This window comes from Vitis riparia, chromosome 1, assembly GCF_004353265.1.
Source record: "Vitis riparia cultivar Riparia Gloire de Montpellier isolate 1030 chromosome 1, EGFV_Vit.rip_1.0, whole genome shotgun sequence".
Taxonomy (NCBI): domain Eukaryota; kingdom Viridiplantae; phylum Streptophyta; class Magnoliopsida; order Vitales; family Vitaceae; genus Vitis; species Vitis riparia.
Window position 1 is genome coordinate 21,192,813 of NC_048431.1, and position 17,741 is coordinate 21,210,553.

General features: G+C 32.2%; 2 protein-coding genes across 8 annotated transcripts; both read left to right on the forward strand.

The window, feature by feature from the left end:
• The first annotated feature begins 2,562 nt into the window (after positions 1–2,562).
• LOC117924318 (glyceraldehyde-3-phosphate dehydrogenase, cytosolic-like) lies at positions 2,563–5,441 on the forward strand. 2 transcript variants are annotated; one of them, XM_034842937.1, is made up of 12 exons: positions 2,563–2,632; positions 2,864–2,896; positions 2,982–3,082; positions 3,184–3,299; positions 3,403–3,502; positions 3,804–3,950; positions 4,041–4,101; positions 4,191–4,288; positions 4,418–4,560; positions 4,645–4,728; positions 4,821–4,910; positions 5,106–5,441. In XM_034842937.1, exons 3-12 carry the CDS (start codon positions 3,080–3,082, stop codon positions 5,146–5,148), a joined length of 885 nt encoding a protein of 294 aa, XP_034698828.1. In that variant the 5' UTR covers positions 2,563–2,632; positions 2,864–2,896; positions 2,982–3,079; the 3' UTR covers positions 5,149–5,441. The 2 variants fall into 2 exon arrangements, with proteins under 2 accessions (XP_034698828.1, XP_034698820.1); XM_034842929.1 differs by lacking the exon at positions 2,563–2,632 and adding an exon at positions 2,668–2,737.
• Positions 5,442–6,885: 1,444 nt separating this feature from the next.
• On the forward strand, positions 6,886–10,899 carry LOC117930052 (pentatricopeptide repeat-containing protein At3g04130, mitochondrial). 6 transcript variants are annotated; one of them, XR_004653842.1, is made up of 4 exons: positions 6,886–8,709; positions 9,518–9,626; positions 10,104–10,475; positions 10,591–10,899. XR_004653842.1 is itself a non-coding variant. In XM_034850715.1 (2 exons), exon 1 carries the CDS (start codon positions 7,206–7,208, stop codon positions 8,694–8,696), a length of 1,491 nt encoding a protein of 496 aa, XP_034706606.1. In that variant the 5' UTR covers positions 6,886–7,205; the 3' UTR covers positions 8,697–8,709; positions 10,104–10,687. The 6 variants fall into 6 exon arrangements, 1 of the variants encoding a protein (XP_034706606.1); XR_004653850.1 differs by having other exon boundaries at positions 10,606–10,899; XR_004653865.1 differs by having other exon boundaries at positions 9,515–9,626; positions 10,104–10,687.
• The last annotated feature ends 6,842 nt before the right edge of the window (positions 10,900–17,741 follow it).

Consider the following 17,741-nt stretch of genomic DNA (forward strand, 5'->3'; position numbering starts at 1 on the left):
AAATGTCTATTTTAAAATAATTAATATTTACTTTGATTGAGAATTTTTTTTAATTTATTTTTAAATGGGGTTGATTTGTAGTTGGTTAGTATGTCGGTCTAACATATTGAAGGTCTCCGGTGTTGACAACAAAGTCGATGCATGCATATTCTAAAGTCCAAAAATTTTATATATATGTATTTACAATAAAGTTGATTTAAAATGAATTCACCAAACCCTAGAAATAATTAATCAATGCCAAATTGACAAGTTAAATAGAATAGTATTTGGTTGTAATGACAATTTAAATTTTGATAATGGAAGGTTGAAAAATGAGAAAAAAAAATAAACATTTTATTGAAGGAGCATGGAGGATTACATCACATTCAAGCCTTCAAATTAAAAGGAGGAGTGGTGTCCAACTCTAATATTAATAATTATTTCATGTTCCTCTTGACTCAAGTAGGGGGATTTTTATAATAGCAGCACGCATCTTGACATCATATTAACTTTTTTTTTTTTTTGCGAGAAGTATAGAATTATTGACTTAATTACTTAAATTTACTTAACAATTTAATTTAAGTCATTAAGTAGGTGGTGTTTGTTTTTTATTTAATTCTAAAAGTGCCTTTATAAGAGTGATTTTAGAAAATATTTTTAATACTTGAAAGATATAATTTTTTAAGTATTAGAAATATTAAAAGCGTTTTTTAAAATTATTACCAAACATGTACTAAATAGAAGTTAAAACTAAATAATAATTAATAGTATTAAATATTAGATTATTTGTTTTTCTAATATTTTATTTATATTAAATATTAAAAAGTTAAGAAAAACTAATATGTTACTTTTTTATTTTAAAAAAATCAAATATTTGACTTTTTCTAGCAAAAAATTTATAGTAAGTAATGAAAAAAAATACAAACATCCAATTAAATATGTTTGGTAAAATAACTTAATGGTACAATCTAAAATAAATATATATCTTTATTTTACTTTTTTACCCTCTTTTATCTTAATTGCTTCCATGATATTCTTTGTTATTTCATGACCTCCATTATTACTTGATATTCTTGGTCCCTAATTATAATTTGTAAGAATAAATATGTCAATATAATAACTTAGAATAAATTTAAAGTTAATTTTATCAAACAATCTTAATACTTAAAGTTAAAATTAAATAATAATTTTAAGTCAACGGTTTAAATATAATTTAACTTAAAATCAACTTAATTTATTAAAAATAAATAATAAGTTTTACCGTACACCCTTTGATTTCAAATTTATGTTTCTTTTGCTTTACTATTGTTATTATATTCACGTATAAAATAAAGAAAAATAAAAAGGGAGAAATTTCAAATTTGTTGGGGGGCATCTTCTAGATAATGTCATTATATGGTTAGTCGGTCTATTTTTATGACCAATTTTTCTCTTCTAGAAAACACGTAAGTGATCAAATATCCACCAAAGTGGGACGAATTTAAAAGGTAATGGAATAGAAAATAACAAAGCCATTCAAGAGTAAACAATTTGGGACTTTCATAGGTAAAAAAAAAAAAAAAAAAGAAAAGAAAAGAAAATTAATCATGCTCTATATTAAGAAAATACTCTAAAAAAATACACCCCACCTTATTTATTTATTTTTTTTAAAAATAAAATTAATGTTAGTGTTAATCAATTATTTGGAAAAGCCCTTATCATAAATATGTGGAAAAAAAAATGCTAGACACTAAAAAATATTTTCATTACTTTCAAAAAATAGTTTTTAAATTTGATAACTTTTTCTGTGATGTTTTCTAAAACAAAAATATGTTTGAGAATTTGTGTTGTCAATTTGTTTTTTATGCTTTAAAAAATTATTAAATGTGTTTTCATGTCCCAAAAAAGACAGTTATTTATTTTTTTCCCAAATGTATTTTTTTATTCTATTTTTTTTATATAGTAAATTTTATTTATGGATGTCTACAACAAAATTATCCTTTGCCAATTAGAATTCCTTTTAAAATTTTAATAAAATAAATAAATTAATCAATAAATTATTATTTTATCCTATATTGGTAACTAATAATTTACTTTCATAAATTATTATTTTTTCCTTAAGAAAACTTACAACGTCATATAAGTGTATAGCAAAGTTACATAATTTAAGATTAAATAGTACTTAATATTATTAAGTATTAATTTTTTTAATAAAAAAATAACCCATAAATTCAACTTAATTACTATGATTTACTTTTAGTATTTTAAAAAAAGTTATTCAGAATTAACAAAGGCGGGTCCTATTTGGTTACAAAAATGAAACAATTTTTTCCAAAGCATTTTCATTTTCAAAAATATTTTCTTTGACTTTGACACCAAAATCTAACAAATTTAATAATAATCAGTTTCATTTCCATTTTGGCAATCCCTCCTTATGATATTTTTTTTTCCTTTCTTTTTCTGAAGAAACTCAATTCAAATTTGATGTTTCTAGAGAGAATATTCCCAAAAAAAATATGCCGATCCCACAACGACAAATGATGTTTTTCTTAGAGCCCATAGACTTTCCCAGATGGAAAGTGAAATCCAAACTGTGATTCATGCTGATTTCGACCATAATCTGCGGCTCTAAACTTTTTCTCCAAGAAACCGCTTGCGTGATCACCACCCACAGGTTCGCCCTTTTCTTCTTTAAATACCACCTTGTTTGCCTCTTCTTCATCATATTCTTCAATATTTCTCTTCACAACTGTTTTACTTTCTTCAATTGCTATCATGGGTACTCCTCGTTTTTATCTTTTCTTTTTTCTTTTCTTTTTTTTTTTTTTTTTTTTTTTTGGTTTTTGATTTGGGTTTGTTTTATTTTAGTCTTTTTACTGATAGTGATGGTTTGGGGTGTTTGTAGGCTCTGACAAGAAGATCAAGATTGGAATCAATGGTACCCATTTGATGTTTCTGTTGTTTTTGTTTTTGCTTTTGTGTTTTTGTTGTCTGCAAGTCTGAAAAGAGTTGGGGGATATCAGGGTTCGGAAGGATTGGACGTTTGGTTGCTAGAGTTGCTCTGCAGAGCAATGATGTGGAACTGGTGGCTGTAAATGATCCATTCATCACTACTGATTACATGGTATGGTGATCATTATATATTTCTGTATCTGGGATTTTGTTTTTATTGACTATGGTGAAGTGGGTGACAAGTTGTTTTTGGTTTGTGATTGGGAAATGCAGACTTACATGTTCAAGTATGACAGTGTTCATGGCCACTGGAAGCATCATGATGTTAAGGTTAAGGATTCCAAGACACTTCTCTTTGGTGAGAAGTCTGTCACAGTTTTTGGTGTCAGGTGGGGTTTGAATTTTCTTGAATTGTATGGCTGTTTGATTGGAGAAGAAGTGGGAGATTTGAGTTTGGGATTCAATGTGCTACTTTTTTTGGTTGATTTTCAGGAACCCAGAAGAGATTCCATGGGCTGAGACCGGTGCTGACTATGTTGTGGAATCTACTGGAGTGTTCACTGACAAGGACAAGGCTGCTGCCCACTTGAAGGTCTGGTTTCCAATTATCTCATTTTCTGATTGTGGCTTTATGAAATTGATAATCATGTTGATTTTGGTTTGCAATTTATAGTGCTCTATAACTGGTGATTTACAAAGGCTCTTATGGTTAAGAACATTTTAAGAAACAAATGGGATTGGTGCCTTTGAATTAGAACTTCATTTCAGATCCAATTTTCCCCCCCACAACCAACTCTTTTACTGTATTGGTTTGATTTATAGCTTCTTTGTGATGATTGTTTAATTCATTTTAATGGTCTATGTGGGCTGATTTGGGATTTTTTGGTGAGCAGGGTGGTGCAAAGAAGGTAATCATCTCTGCCCCTAGCAAAGATGCTCCCATGTTTGTTGTGGGTGTCAATGAGATGGAATACAAGCCCCATATCGACATTGTTTCCAATGCTAGCTGCACTACCAACTGTCTTGCTCCTCTGGCTAAGGTTGCTTCGATACCCATTGTATTTTGATCTAAGTTTTATTGCAACTTGTTTGTTGTTCATTGCCTTAGATTTTTATATGAAATTTTACAGGTTATTAATGACAGATTCGGCATTGTTGAGGGTCTTATGACCACTGTTCACGCCATAACTGGTAGAGTATTGAACTTCTCTTTTATCTGTATTCAGAGAAATGAATTGAAAATTGATTGTTGGTTTCCTCCCTTATGATTTGTAATTCAGCCACACAGAAGACCGTTGATGGGCCATCAAACAAGGACTGGAGAGGTGGAAGAGCTGCTTCCTTCAACATCATCCCCAGCAGCACTGGTGCTGCCAAGGTACTTAGCTTAGTTATCGAGCAGAGGTCTATGATTTCCATTAGATCTTCCTTGTATTGGGTCTCAATGATTTTGATGGTTTGCACATCAAATTATCCAAAGTCCAATCCATTTTTTGTGATCATATAGGCTGTTGGAAAGGTGCTGCCCGCACTGAATGGGAAGTTAACCGGCATGTCTTTCCGAGTTCCTACTGTGGATGTTTCAGTCGTGGACCTTACTGTTAGGCTTGAGAAATCGGCCACCTATGACGAGGTCAAAGCCGCTATCAAGTAAGTGGCTGGAGCGTTGCATTGCTGAGTGATAACCCTAATGCCCATCCTTTGATTTGATCCGATTTTTGATCCATTACTCAGGGAGGAGTCTGAAGGCAAACTCAAGGGAATCCTGGGGTACACTGAAGATGATGTGGTGTCCACAGACTTCATTGGTGACAGCAGGTGAAAGATTGTTGATCCTCTTTGTTTTAAGCTGTTTCTAACAGGCCATGGACTTTATACATATGGCATAGCTGATGGTTTTGTGTATGCAGATCAAGCATCTTTGATGCCAAGGCTGGAATTGCCCTGAATGCCAATTTTTTGAAACTCGTCTCGTGGTATGACAACGAATGGGGTTACAGGTAAATTTCCGCCCTCTTGATTAATCAAGCTACATTAACCCGAGATTATCATTCGATACATTGATAGATTTGAGGCCTCTGCAGCCTTAGAGTAGAGAGGACATGAATCACATTTGGCATGGCCCTTTAATTAATCCCTCTAAGCTTTGATGATTGATTGCTGAAATCCTTTTTCTCGTATGTTTTACTTTGCAGTTCACGGGTAATCGACTTGATCCGCCACATGGCTTCTGTTTAAGCTAAAGCTTGATGCTAAACAAACACAAAGCTTGATCCTCATTTTGTCTAATGTAGTGTTAGGTCTAGATTTTTTGTTTGGGTGTGTATGAGGCTTTGTGTTAATCTGTAATAAACAAGAGACCTGTTATGGGGGCCCTTTTTAAAGGGCAATCTGCCTTTTGTTTTGGGATGTTCTGTTCTGGGATCTTGAAGAGATTTTCCCTCCATCTATGTTTTCAGGGATTTGGCAAATTGGTACAACAATTTGCATGTCTTTCTATATGCATTATACAAAATCTCAGTTTTCTTTCCCTTTTAGTTGCAATTTGGATCATGTACTATATAAATAACCCCACTAAATGTAGAAGAGGATAATTTTTTTTTTAGAAATTCAATCATTTTTTTAGAAATCCTTAAAAGCCAAAGCCATAATTGATGAAATATGTATATATATAAAAGATAGTAAGTAAAAATCATGATATCGTATTAAACTTTTTATAAAAATCTCAGTGGGTGGTAAATCAACTTAATAACTTAAGATGATTTAATAATTTAATTTAAGTTATCAAGTAAATTAAATATGTTTGATAAAATAACTTAATGGTACAACTTAAAAGTTAAAAACAACCTCAAGTAATAAGTAAAATCAATAATCTTATTTCTAAGTTCATATATTTGTTTTTACCTTTTTACCTTTATTTACCCAAATTGTCTTCACTTACCTTCATTATTATTCAACCTCTTTTACTATAATTATATATAAGAAGATAAATATGTCAATTTGATGATTTAAAAATATGTTTTAAGTTAATTTTATCAAACAACCTTAATACTTACAGTAATAATTAAGTAATAAATTTTAAGTTAACAATTTAAATATAATTTAACTTAAAATCAACTTAAGTCATTACATAATAAGTTTTATCAAACACCCCCTCACCTGCCTTTGATTTTTTGACTTTTTTTTTTGTTAAGTTAAAAGTAACGTCTTAATATTAATCAATATAACTAGATGATGTTTATTTTTTGACCGAATAGAAAAAAGTTATATTGATGTTTATTTTTTGACTGAATAGAAAAAGTCTTTTTATTAAGCTAAAAGTAAGTTCTTGATATTAATCTTAATAACAAGTTCACTTTAATTATGTTAGTTGATATTAACAAATTATTTTTAGTTGAACGAAAAAAAATAAAATATTTTATTTTTTTTATTCAATTAAAAAGTAAACATAACTATTATATATATATATATATATAATAAAAAATATGTTTAAAAACAAGTTTATGAAAACATAATCAAATGGATTTATGTTTTCCTTTTATATTTAAAAACCGGTGAAAACAATTCTTACTGTTTCTAAAAATTATTATGTATTTCACTTTATTTTTAAAAAAAAAAATTGATTTCGGAGAATAAAAATCAAATAGTGTTAAAAAAATTTAAAAATATTTTTTTGTTTTTAAAAATAGAAAACCATTTTTAAATCACACTGCTAAATAAACCCAAACATTTTTTAAAATTAAAAATCTCCCATCTTAAGGGCCAAATATTTGAAAGAAATGGTGGGAAAAAAAAAATCATTTTTGAATATTTAATATAAATATATATATATTCCATTGGAGAAAAAAAAATTGCTAATTTTATGATAAAAAAATAAAAATAAAAATCCTTCACTTGAATTTAGCATTTCTGCCCTTTTGAGCAGCAGTAAATATAGACTATTAGCCGGTCTCTTCCTTTGCCCTGCTACCACTCTGAGCGCAGCTGAAGCCCTCTGCTTCGGCCGCCCAGGTAAATCTTTGAAAAACCCCTTACTCCCTTCTTCCTTTTTCTTCATTTTTGTTTTTGCCTTTTCAATTTTGATGTCCAATTCATCTTTTTCCATATTTAATCTCATCCATGAAGAAAATGCTTTTTTTTTTTCGTCTGTTTTTCAGAATTTATTTATCAAAAGCATGAGTGCAAAGGTACATGAATCGAAATTATAATGATTCTGTAGTTTTATGTGCTTGGGGTTTGGAGTATCAATCAATTGAACCCATTTCTCTAGTTTTCTTAATCTTTCATGATCCTCAATGGCACTGGTGTATTTCCCCTTTCGCAGTAAAGCCTATGGGCATTTCTGGCGTGCTTTTTCTTCTTTATGTTCGCCGTCCCCATTTGTGGGAACTGGTATTGGTAATGGAGAAGAGTGTATTCGGTCTCAAATCGATATTATTGTATCTAGAATTCGTGAGGGAAGTAGTGATGATGAGGTTTTTAAGTCTCTTGTGCATGATGAAGCTTGTAATGCTATACCCATGTCTCAAAACCTTGTTGATGTGTTGCTTCATCGATTTAAAGATGATTGGAAGTCTGCATTGGGGTTTTTTAGATGGGCGGGGTCGCGTTTGGGGTATGAACATGCACCTGAAGCATATGATATGATGGTTGATATATTGGGGAAATTGAAGCAAGTGGATAAGATGAGAGCACTGATGGAGGAAATGCGTCAGGGCAATCTTGTTAGGCTTAGTACTGTAGCTAAGGCTATGAGAAGGCTGGCGGGTGCTGGGGAATGGGAGGATGCGGTGAGGGTGTTTGATGATTTGGGGAACTTTGAATTGGAGAAGAACACAGAATCCATGAATTTATTGCTTGATACCCTTTGTAAAGAGAGGAAAGTTGAGCAGGCCCGTGCAATCTTCTTGGAACTCAAATCACACATTTCCCCCAACACCCACACATTTAACATTTTCATTCATGGTTGGTGTAAAGCCAATCGGGTAGATGAAGCTGAGTGGACAATCCAAGAGATGAAAGGACATGGTTGCTGCCCTTGTGTAATTAGCTACTCAACAATTATTCAATCCTATTGCCACCAAAGCAATTTCAGAAAGGTGTATGAGCTTCTAGATGATATGCAAGCTCAAGGGTGTGCGCCAAATGTTGTCACTTACACCACTATCATGTGTTCGCTGACAAAGGTGGAGCAGTTTGAAGAAGCCTTACAGATAGCTGAGAGAATGAGATCAGTTGGATGTAAACCTGATACACTTTTCTACAATGCGTTGATCCATACACTTGGGAGAGCTGGTCAATTAAGAGAGGCTGTTCGTGTTTTTGAGGTGGAGATGCCCAAGACTGGTGTTCCTCCAAATACGTCTACCTACAATTCAATGATTGCTATGTTCTGTCACCACTCTCAAGAACAAAAGGCCTTGAACCTCCTCAGAGAAATTGAAAATTCAACTTTTTGTAAGCCTGATATTCAGACTTATTACCCAGTGCTTAAGTCATGCTTCAAAACTGGAAAGATTGATAGTTTGAGCAATTTTCTGGATGACATGGTTAATAAGCATCATCTCAGTCTAGATGTCTCGGCCTACACTCTTCTAATTCATGGGCTTTGTAGAGCAAATAAATGTGAGTGGGGTTATAACCTCTTTGAGGAGATGGTAGGTAAAGCAATAACACCTAGATATAAGACATGTGCTTTGCTTTTGGATGAAATCAAACAGAAGAATATGCATGATGCTGCTGAGAGGATTGAAGTTTTCATGAAGCAAATGAAAACCTCCGAGTAACAAACATTTCAAGGTGAGCTTACTGATGCTTATGCTATTATCAAATGATAACTATATCTTCTTTTTCATTTTGCGTGCGCACAACATGCAAACCATTTTGTTGCATGCATGCCAAGTATATGATGTGTAAGGTCGAAGCAGCTCCAATCTCTAAATAAATGTAAATTGTGATAAGTACATGCAGTGCATTGGTATTAAAATATACATTTAGTTATGAGAACAAGGGAACACTAATTAAGGTTTGCAATTGAAATCTGGATCTAGATCGAAGAACAAGGGAACATTGATTACTGTTGGCATTGTATATGTTGATAGAGCACATGCTCTGGAGGCAAAGCTGCATGTATTATTTTTGAAAATGAAGTCATAAATGTGTTTATGTGGAGTAATTTTGAAATGTGTGACTTCATTTATTTTAGATATGACTAAAAATAAAGGATTACGGATTTTTTCTGTACAGTATTGGTTACATGTCTTGGCACTTTTACTGGAAAGTGCCTGCTTAGTAATTTGATCCATAAAGTTTATTAATATTTCCAATTATCAGTTTATTGATGTTCACTTGTTCCCCTAGATTGATCTAGATTATCTAGAAAAGTTATCATAAAATCTACATGACTGATGTTCACTCATTCCTCTAGGTTGATCTAGACTATCTAGAGAAGTTTTCTTCAATTTCACATGACACTTTTAAGTGCCTAAATTGAAGAACAAAGTTTCTTTGCAAAAGTGAAAAGATTTTCTGATCATGATATGAAGGCTTCATGAACTTTCCAGTGTATCTGTACTCCAATTATTTTTTCTATAAAATGCTGAAGCAGGTTAGAAATTGCAAACTGTATAGGAGGAGGAGCAGGGTGATATCCATGACATAATACACAAGGAGGAAGAGCAGAGGAATATCCATGACATTGGAATTGCTCAGAACAGGTCTACCCTCAAAACCTTTGGCATATATTTTTCAAAAATGTATAGGTGCATTTGAATCTCTTCCATGAAATGTGGGCCTTTTCTGAGGTAGGCCTTGTCCTATGAAGAGGATGGGGATAATGGAAAATTATTAAACTTTGTTAAAAGTTAAAAACAAAAGAATATAATTAGTTGACCTACAAATGTTGTAGAGAATAAATTTGCGGAAGTTGACATTAGAGAAAGGAGGTCACAAGGAACCCACTTGCTTAATCAAGGTAGCTTGGAGCTATGCAATTGTTTAGTTATGTGCTCCCTATATGAATCAGATTCATAAGTTTATGCAGAAGGCAGTGATGCCTATTAAACTCTTGAAATGCATCATATTGATATATATATATATATATTCATGATTGATTCCAGACCAGTTTGACTGGGGAATCTATATATTACTTTTTTATACACATATATAACAAGCAAAGATATTACTTCTTGCAGGTGTAAATAAATGGAATTCCAATGCACACTAAGGAGGAACTTGGGATGGTGGCTGGAGAACGTATACAACAAATGACAGTAAAGTAAAATGGTTTTGAGGGGGGAGGGGTCTGCAGCAGTGAAAGGCGCAAATACTGCAAAGATGTCAAGTTCACTGAATTTGTTGATGCGCCACTTCAATGATGGAACAAATCTTTGGGCCTGACTATCCATAGTGGCATTGGTGGGTGCTTGATGAGGAACCTGCAATTAATGGACTGAGAAGGAAGAACATTGAGACTCTTCCTTTTGGATATCTTAAATTCATTTCACGATGGCCAACTGCATAAAGACTAAGAACAATGACTCAATTGCTGCAGAAGATATAATAGTGTAAGGACTATTTTTCTACTTATTGATTCTTATATTTCCCAATTTAATCTTTAACGTATCTTTTCATCAGCTGAAGGATGCACACATAATTATTTTCCTTTATGATTGTTAATAGGCAATTATGTTGCAGAAAAACCTTGAAAAACATAATTTCCATTCTCTTGCTTGGCTGATGATGAAATTTCATGGGGACATTTTCCGAGATTTCTTGGTATTCTGGGATCCACGATTGTGCTATATGATCATATTAGTTGTTTGCAAGCAGCTGTAGCAAAATTTGATGGAATTCTTCTTTTTACTGATGACAGCACTTCTGTGTAGTGTCCATTCTTGGGATTTTCCTTTCTCTAGTCTCTATGTACACCTTGCAGAAGAGCATATGGAATGGTCAAAGTTATTGAGATACAAGTTGGAAGGTTCAATATTTTCATATGGGGTTGTTTAATCAGAGGTCTTTAGCTGAGTTTGGCCGAGGATTGGAGCCAAAAGATTTTACGTGGGTAAAATTCTTAGGTGTATGATTTCTTTTGATCTCTTTGGCGAAGAAGCTGTTATGATTGGGTTAAGGAGGCATAGGTTGAATTCCATTATGGGGTCAATTCATTCATCTGTCTCATTAATGAATCTGAATTGAAGCAAGACCTCTCTGTTGAGAAATATTTTTAAAGACAGTTTTTTGTTCTTATTTAGTAGAAAACTCTTTTCCAAATTCAAAAACACTCTTAATAATTTTTTGACAAAAAACAGTTTTTTTTTTTTTTTTGAGAAATTCTTTCGAAAAGTAGTGTTTTTTTATAACATATATTAATTGTTTATGAGTCCTACATTAAATAATTATATAAATATGGAGAATAATTAAAAATAAAATACTATATATAATAATTGTTTTTATTACGAATTAAATTGGTTCATTCAAAAAATGGTACTTTTATTTCCCGATAAAAGTATAATCTTAATCTTCTCAAAAGAAATCGGGAACCTCAAATCTAAACTTATTAACAAATTCATAAGCTTGGAGAATCATTTGAAGGCCTAGTTGTAGATAGGAAGAGTTGCCAAGGCTAGTTGGGAGACTTATTTATTTATCTTATACAAAACCTGATATATGCATATAGCCTATCTAGTGAGTGTAGTATGCTACTTCATGCAATTTTCTAACTCTTGTAGGCTTTACACAAAGGTTGGTATGAGGAAGACAAGCCTGCCTTCTATGATGCCTGAAATCCACTCTAGACAAGAAAGTACTTTCACAAAAAAAGAAATTATAATAAAATGAGGAATTAAGTTTAGATGCTTATACTAAAGCAGATTGAGCTAGTTCAATAATAGACTACGAGTCAACCTCTGGGTATATATTATTTTTCATACTATTTTTTGAGGAAAGTTGGTGACGTGAAGAAGTAAAAAACAAATTGTAGTTTCCTAGTCCAGTGCAAAAGCAAAGTTTAGAGTTATATGAGACAAGGAATCTGTGAACTATTTTAGCTAAAAATGATTTCTAGTGATTGAGTGAAGTGGAAAGGGACTATGAAGCTATATATTGTGACTATAAATCATTATTAGTCATAATCAAGTTCAATATGATTGTATAAAACATGTTGGAGTGGATTGATGCTTTATTAAAGAAAAGCAAAACAATGTATTGACATCTACTCTTTATCTTTCAACTTTCAACAGTTGGATGACTTTTAGATATCCAAATAAAGGGTCTATTGTTTCACTCATTTCAGAAGGTAACTAGCAAGTTGAAAATGAACAATATCTACTCATCGACCTGAGGATGAGTATTGACATCTGATTAAAAACACCATGGAATTAATTCCTGTATTTATGAGATTGTATAGCTTTATGGAATTAATGCCCCAATTTTTGAAATTTTATAGTTGTATATTTCTTGTTTTATTTTTCTGATTAGGGTAGAAGATTTTTAGGAATTAACCAACTTCTTGACGAATTCTGTAACAAGGGGCGGTTGTGTCTCAGTGGAACCAGAGACATGGGCTAGGGGAGAATATTCTTGTGTGGATCCAAGTCCGGGACATGGCCAACTGGATAAACTATAAAGACTGGGATCAGGTTGTTTCCAGACATTGAAAATAGCTAACATGCCTTGTCTAACTTGAATTTTCTTAGTCACCTGTACGTGCCTTGACTCAGTTGGGTCAGTTTGAGGATTAGAAATTTTGAATCCACAGCAAACTAGTGTAGGAGGAACCATTGTTGGGATGACATGATAGCATCAGGTTGTTTCTGGTGGTCAAGCTGTCACAAAGATATTGTTGGGAGGATTTTGGTATAATTTCAATTGATACTGAAAGAACAAGAATGTATGATAGGCTTGTAGATGGACTCACCACCAGTCATTCGATGGGTTGGTATTAAGGTTCCTTTACCTAACAGTCTGGTGAGGCCTTCTTTATAGCATTTAGGTTATTGTGAGTAGAATAATGGCATGCTAACAACTGAATGGATGGTAAAATGAGGCCAAACATAAGGTTTATTGCTGTGGGATTTCTTAAAAGAGGATTATGTTTTAGCTTCTGGTATATTGGTAGGGGATTAGGCATAAGTTTTCATGAAAAGAATGCCATGTGGTCATTCTTCTTCAGTTGCAGTTGCTTTGATTCTGTTTGACATCTCATGAATTGAATCATTCTATTTGTATTTCACATAGCATTTGATAGAAGTTGGTTGAATCATGATGGGAAACCAAACTACTAAATTTGACCAAAGAGACTCAATATCAGAGGAAGATCTACATAACTCTCACTGGAATATGAGAAAACTTGCTGTTCATCCTGAAATTTTCAGGCTTTCCCTTTTCTCATTATTTTCCTGGAGGGTATGTATTTTAGGCATGTGTGCTTAGGTCTTTCACATTCAGAATTTGAGCATTTTGAGACCCTCATTTTCAGAACTAAGAATATTATGTGAAAGAAAAAGTAACTTGTATCCTTTTTCTGCTTCTCATGAACTATAAACCTTGAAGTTTGAATTGCAGATATGGGCTTAGAGAACATGATGACCTAATCAGAAAAAAGTAAGAACTAGTGTTCATAAAGTGGGTAACCATGACTGTCCCATGCATGGTAGGCTCTGGTTGATATTGTTATATGACTTGTCCTTTTCTACTGTTGATGTGGACGTAGTACAGACTTGGAAACTATAGAGGTGAGTAATGCCTCTTTTTTTGCTCCATCATATGTGAGGGGAACGTTTGTTTGGGTATTTGAAGGGAGAGAAATGAGTGATTGGAGTAAAAGGAGGAAACATGCACGATTGATGGTTGTGGTAGTCTATGCTAAGCTCAATGGGAGGCCAACCCTGGTGGGGTGAGGGCCAAAAGAGCCAAAGCTGGCAACCACATGGGGCCGGGCCTCCCTTTGGATTACTATATTGGAGGAATCTTGATTCTTATCCATCTTAGCATGGCCGTGCGGGTTAAGACAAACCGCTCAAATGTCCTGTTTGAATCAGTGAGTGTTACGTTTGTTCTTTAGGCATCAAGGAGAACATTATCTCAAAAGTTCTGGCTGGAAAAAGCTACTGATAATCAAATCAATCAATGAATGAACATTAAAATTCTGGTCATCTCATTGATATTTTCATGGGAAAAGGATTTTTTTTTTATCTTTTCCTTTTCCCCTTTCCCCCCTTTTTATGCTGTTCTAATCTCTGTTAGCGGGACATTTTGTGCTTTTGCTGATGATGGATGACAGATAAAAATCTTGCGCCTTCCTACATCATAATCAGATGGGATAGTACAATCTGACCAGCTGAATAGGACAAGAGCGAGCCTCAGGCTCAGGGTCACTCCTTTGGACTCATATGTAGGTGAGCCAAGGGTTTTGGAATGTTTCAGAAATACATGGAAGAGTGATAAATACCATTTAGCTTGTGCCCATCTTACAAGATCAGGAAAGTTTATTAGTCCTCAAACCACCCATCCACACACCCTCACCCAAGAGCTTGTAAAGCATTATATATCTTCCTTTTCTGCAATCACACTTGCGTTCTCCCCAAACCCCTATGCATTCTCTCCCTTTCTCTGCTTTTTAACTTTCCTGGGCAGACAGACATTACACAGTAGATTATGATGTGGGTAAAGCTAAAGTCTAGGATTCCCAATAACAGCTATTAGATAGTTTCACTAGGGGGCATATCAATGGTGGGCTCCAAATCCATTGAACGCCTCGTGATTTTCTGAATTCGATGAAGTAAAGAAATGGATCTCGTGATCCAAGAGCGCTGTAGAGTTAGGAGGCGGCTCTGTTCCATATTCTGATGTCAGCCATGTGTTTGACGACCTCTTTCTAATGCCTTAATTGATATTCATATGCATTAAGTAATATGATACTTGTTCTTATTCCTGCTCTGATAAATCGGCTGCATAAGAATATATTCTGAATGGATTCTGTTTGAAAGCAGAATATGTTGCAGATTTACTACATAAGGTTAACTTCATATTTGTCACATAGTAATTAACTATCAAGAATACTAAGTGTTGGGTTATGTTCATAGAGACGACAATGCTCGAATTCTCCGATTAGTAAAGATAATTACAAGAAGGTTTCTAATTAATCCATTAGCAAGCAAGGTGAAGAAACCATAATGCCAAATGATTCATTGAAGTATGCATGACCCTTGTGCTCTGTGTTGTGGTTTTTGGACACCCAAATGGAGAAGGAGAGATAGGTATGCATCATGGAGTGTCCCCCAACTACTTGTCATAACACTAATAGAAATAAGAAAATGAAAACACAAGCATCAATTTGGTAGGTCACCCACCCTCAACCTTTTTGTCCTCTGATAACACCAACACATTTTATGGGCCAATCAAAGAAAAACCAAGCAATTAAGAAGCCACAAAATATGACTTCAATGACTCAATGGGTTAGGCTTTGGTACCAAACAACACTTTTTTTTGGTATCATGTCTCAAGTAAAAATGTGATTAGAGTAAGAAGAATTCAATCCCAAAAGATTAATGGAACCCACAATGTAATTAGTGGAGACTTGGGTATGGCAACTAAGAGTCTTCCTCATTCAAAATAGGCAATTATGGTTTGAATGGGTGTGTTGGGGTGGGGGTAAACCAAACATATGAACGGCAGAAAATGATGGGTCATGGAGCCATGGACCACCAGCACCAGCGCACCACCATCGCAATGCCTGTAAGCTTTCACTGATTCCCACCACCCACAATCAATACTAAATTGTTCAACACGTGTGGTGGTGGGTGGACCTGCTCTCAATAGATTGGATTCCTTAACTTCCCAACCAACATTTCTTATTAGGATATACAGCATCTTAACACGTTAAACCTACAAAATTTGTCAAATAATTTTATCATCACTATTATTATTCAAAATGAATTACAAAATAAAGCTCTTTTTTTAATTAACTTTTATAAGCTTAATAATACCTTTCCTATTTTTGACTTTGATTAGAAATTGAAGATGAAATTCAAAACCATGAATTTTTAAAGGACAATATTGACATTATAAAAGTTTTATAAAACATTGAATAACTTCTTGTATAAATCAAAATAAAACTTTTATCAAAAATAATATTTTCCTAACTTTTGTATTAAACTCTTTAAATCATAAGCTAATTGAAAATGAAATCAAAATCATAAATTTTAAAGGATAACATTGGTATTATAAATATTTTATTAAACATTGAATAACTTTTTGTATAAATAATACAAAGCTTCTATAAGAAGAAGTATTTTTTTTAACTTCCATACTAAGCTATTTTTTAAATCATAAGTTAATTGAAGATGAAATCAAAATCATAAATTTTAAAGGACAATATTGGTATTGTAAAAGTTTTATTAGACATTGAATAGCTTCTCGTATAAATAAAAATAAAGCTTCTATGAAAAAAAGTATTTTCTTGACTTTCTTATTGAGCTTGTTTTTAAATTATAAGTTCATTGAAGTAGAAGTCAAAATCATAAATTTTAAAAGATAATATTGGTATTATAAAAGTTTTATTAAACATTAAATAACTTTTTGTATAAATCAAAATAAAGCTTCTATAAGAAGAAGTATTTCTTTGACTTTCATATTAAGCTCTTTTTTAAATCATAAGTTAATTAAAAATGAAATCAAATTCATAAATTTTAAAAAACAATATTGGTATTATAAAAGTTTTATTAGACATTGAATAACTTCTTGTATAAATCAAAATAAAGCTTCTATGAGAAGAAATATTTTTCTGACTTCTATATTAAAACTCTTTTTTAAATTATAAGTTAATTGAAGATGGGATCAAAATCATAAATTTTAAAGGACAATATTGGTATTGCAAATATTTTATTAAACATTGAATAACTTCTTGTATAAATCAAAATAAAGCTTTTATAAGAAGTATTTTACTGGTTTCCATATTAAACTCATTTTTAAATCATAAGCTAATTGAAGATGAAGTCAAAATCATAAATTTTAAAGGACAATATTGGTAATTATGAAAGTTTTATTAGACATTAAATAACTTCTTATATAAATCAAGATAAAGTTTATATAAAAAACAATATTTTCGACTTCTATATTAAGCTCTTTTTAAAATCATAAGTTAATTGAAGATGAAATCAAAATCATAAATTTTAAAGGACAATATTAATATCGTAAATATTTTATTGAACATTGAATAACTTCTTGTATAAATCAAAGATTTAAATAAAACTTCTATGAGAAGTATTTTCCTAGCTTCCATATTAAGCTTGTTTTTAAATCATAAGTTAACTAAGATGAAGTTAAAATCATAAATTTTAAAGGATAATATCGGTATTATAAATTTTTTATTAGACATTGAATATTTTTTTCGTATAAATCAAAATAAAGCATCTATAAAGAGAAGTTCCTGACTTTCATTGATATAAAGTAAATTAGGATGAAAATTCACCAAAAAATGTGTTTTTAAAAAATTAAATTATTATTATTTTTTAAGTAGGAGACAAACATATTTATAGATTTTAATTGGCAAAAAAAAAAAAAAGAAAGAAGGATACCCATAAATTTTGCAACATTACTGCACACTATCAAAAACCCTAAAATCTCTCAAATCAAATAAACCAGAAATCTTTTGATAATGATCTTATTTACATCCCTTTTTGCCTTTCAAGGACACAAATTCTGGAGTCTGTGCATCTGATTACGGAAAATCTTTGTCATTACATGCCAAACTTTACTTGGGTAGTCCACATTTATGATTTAACATGAGGCCAATGGACTCACGCTTCCATTTATTATGCTCACAAGTT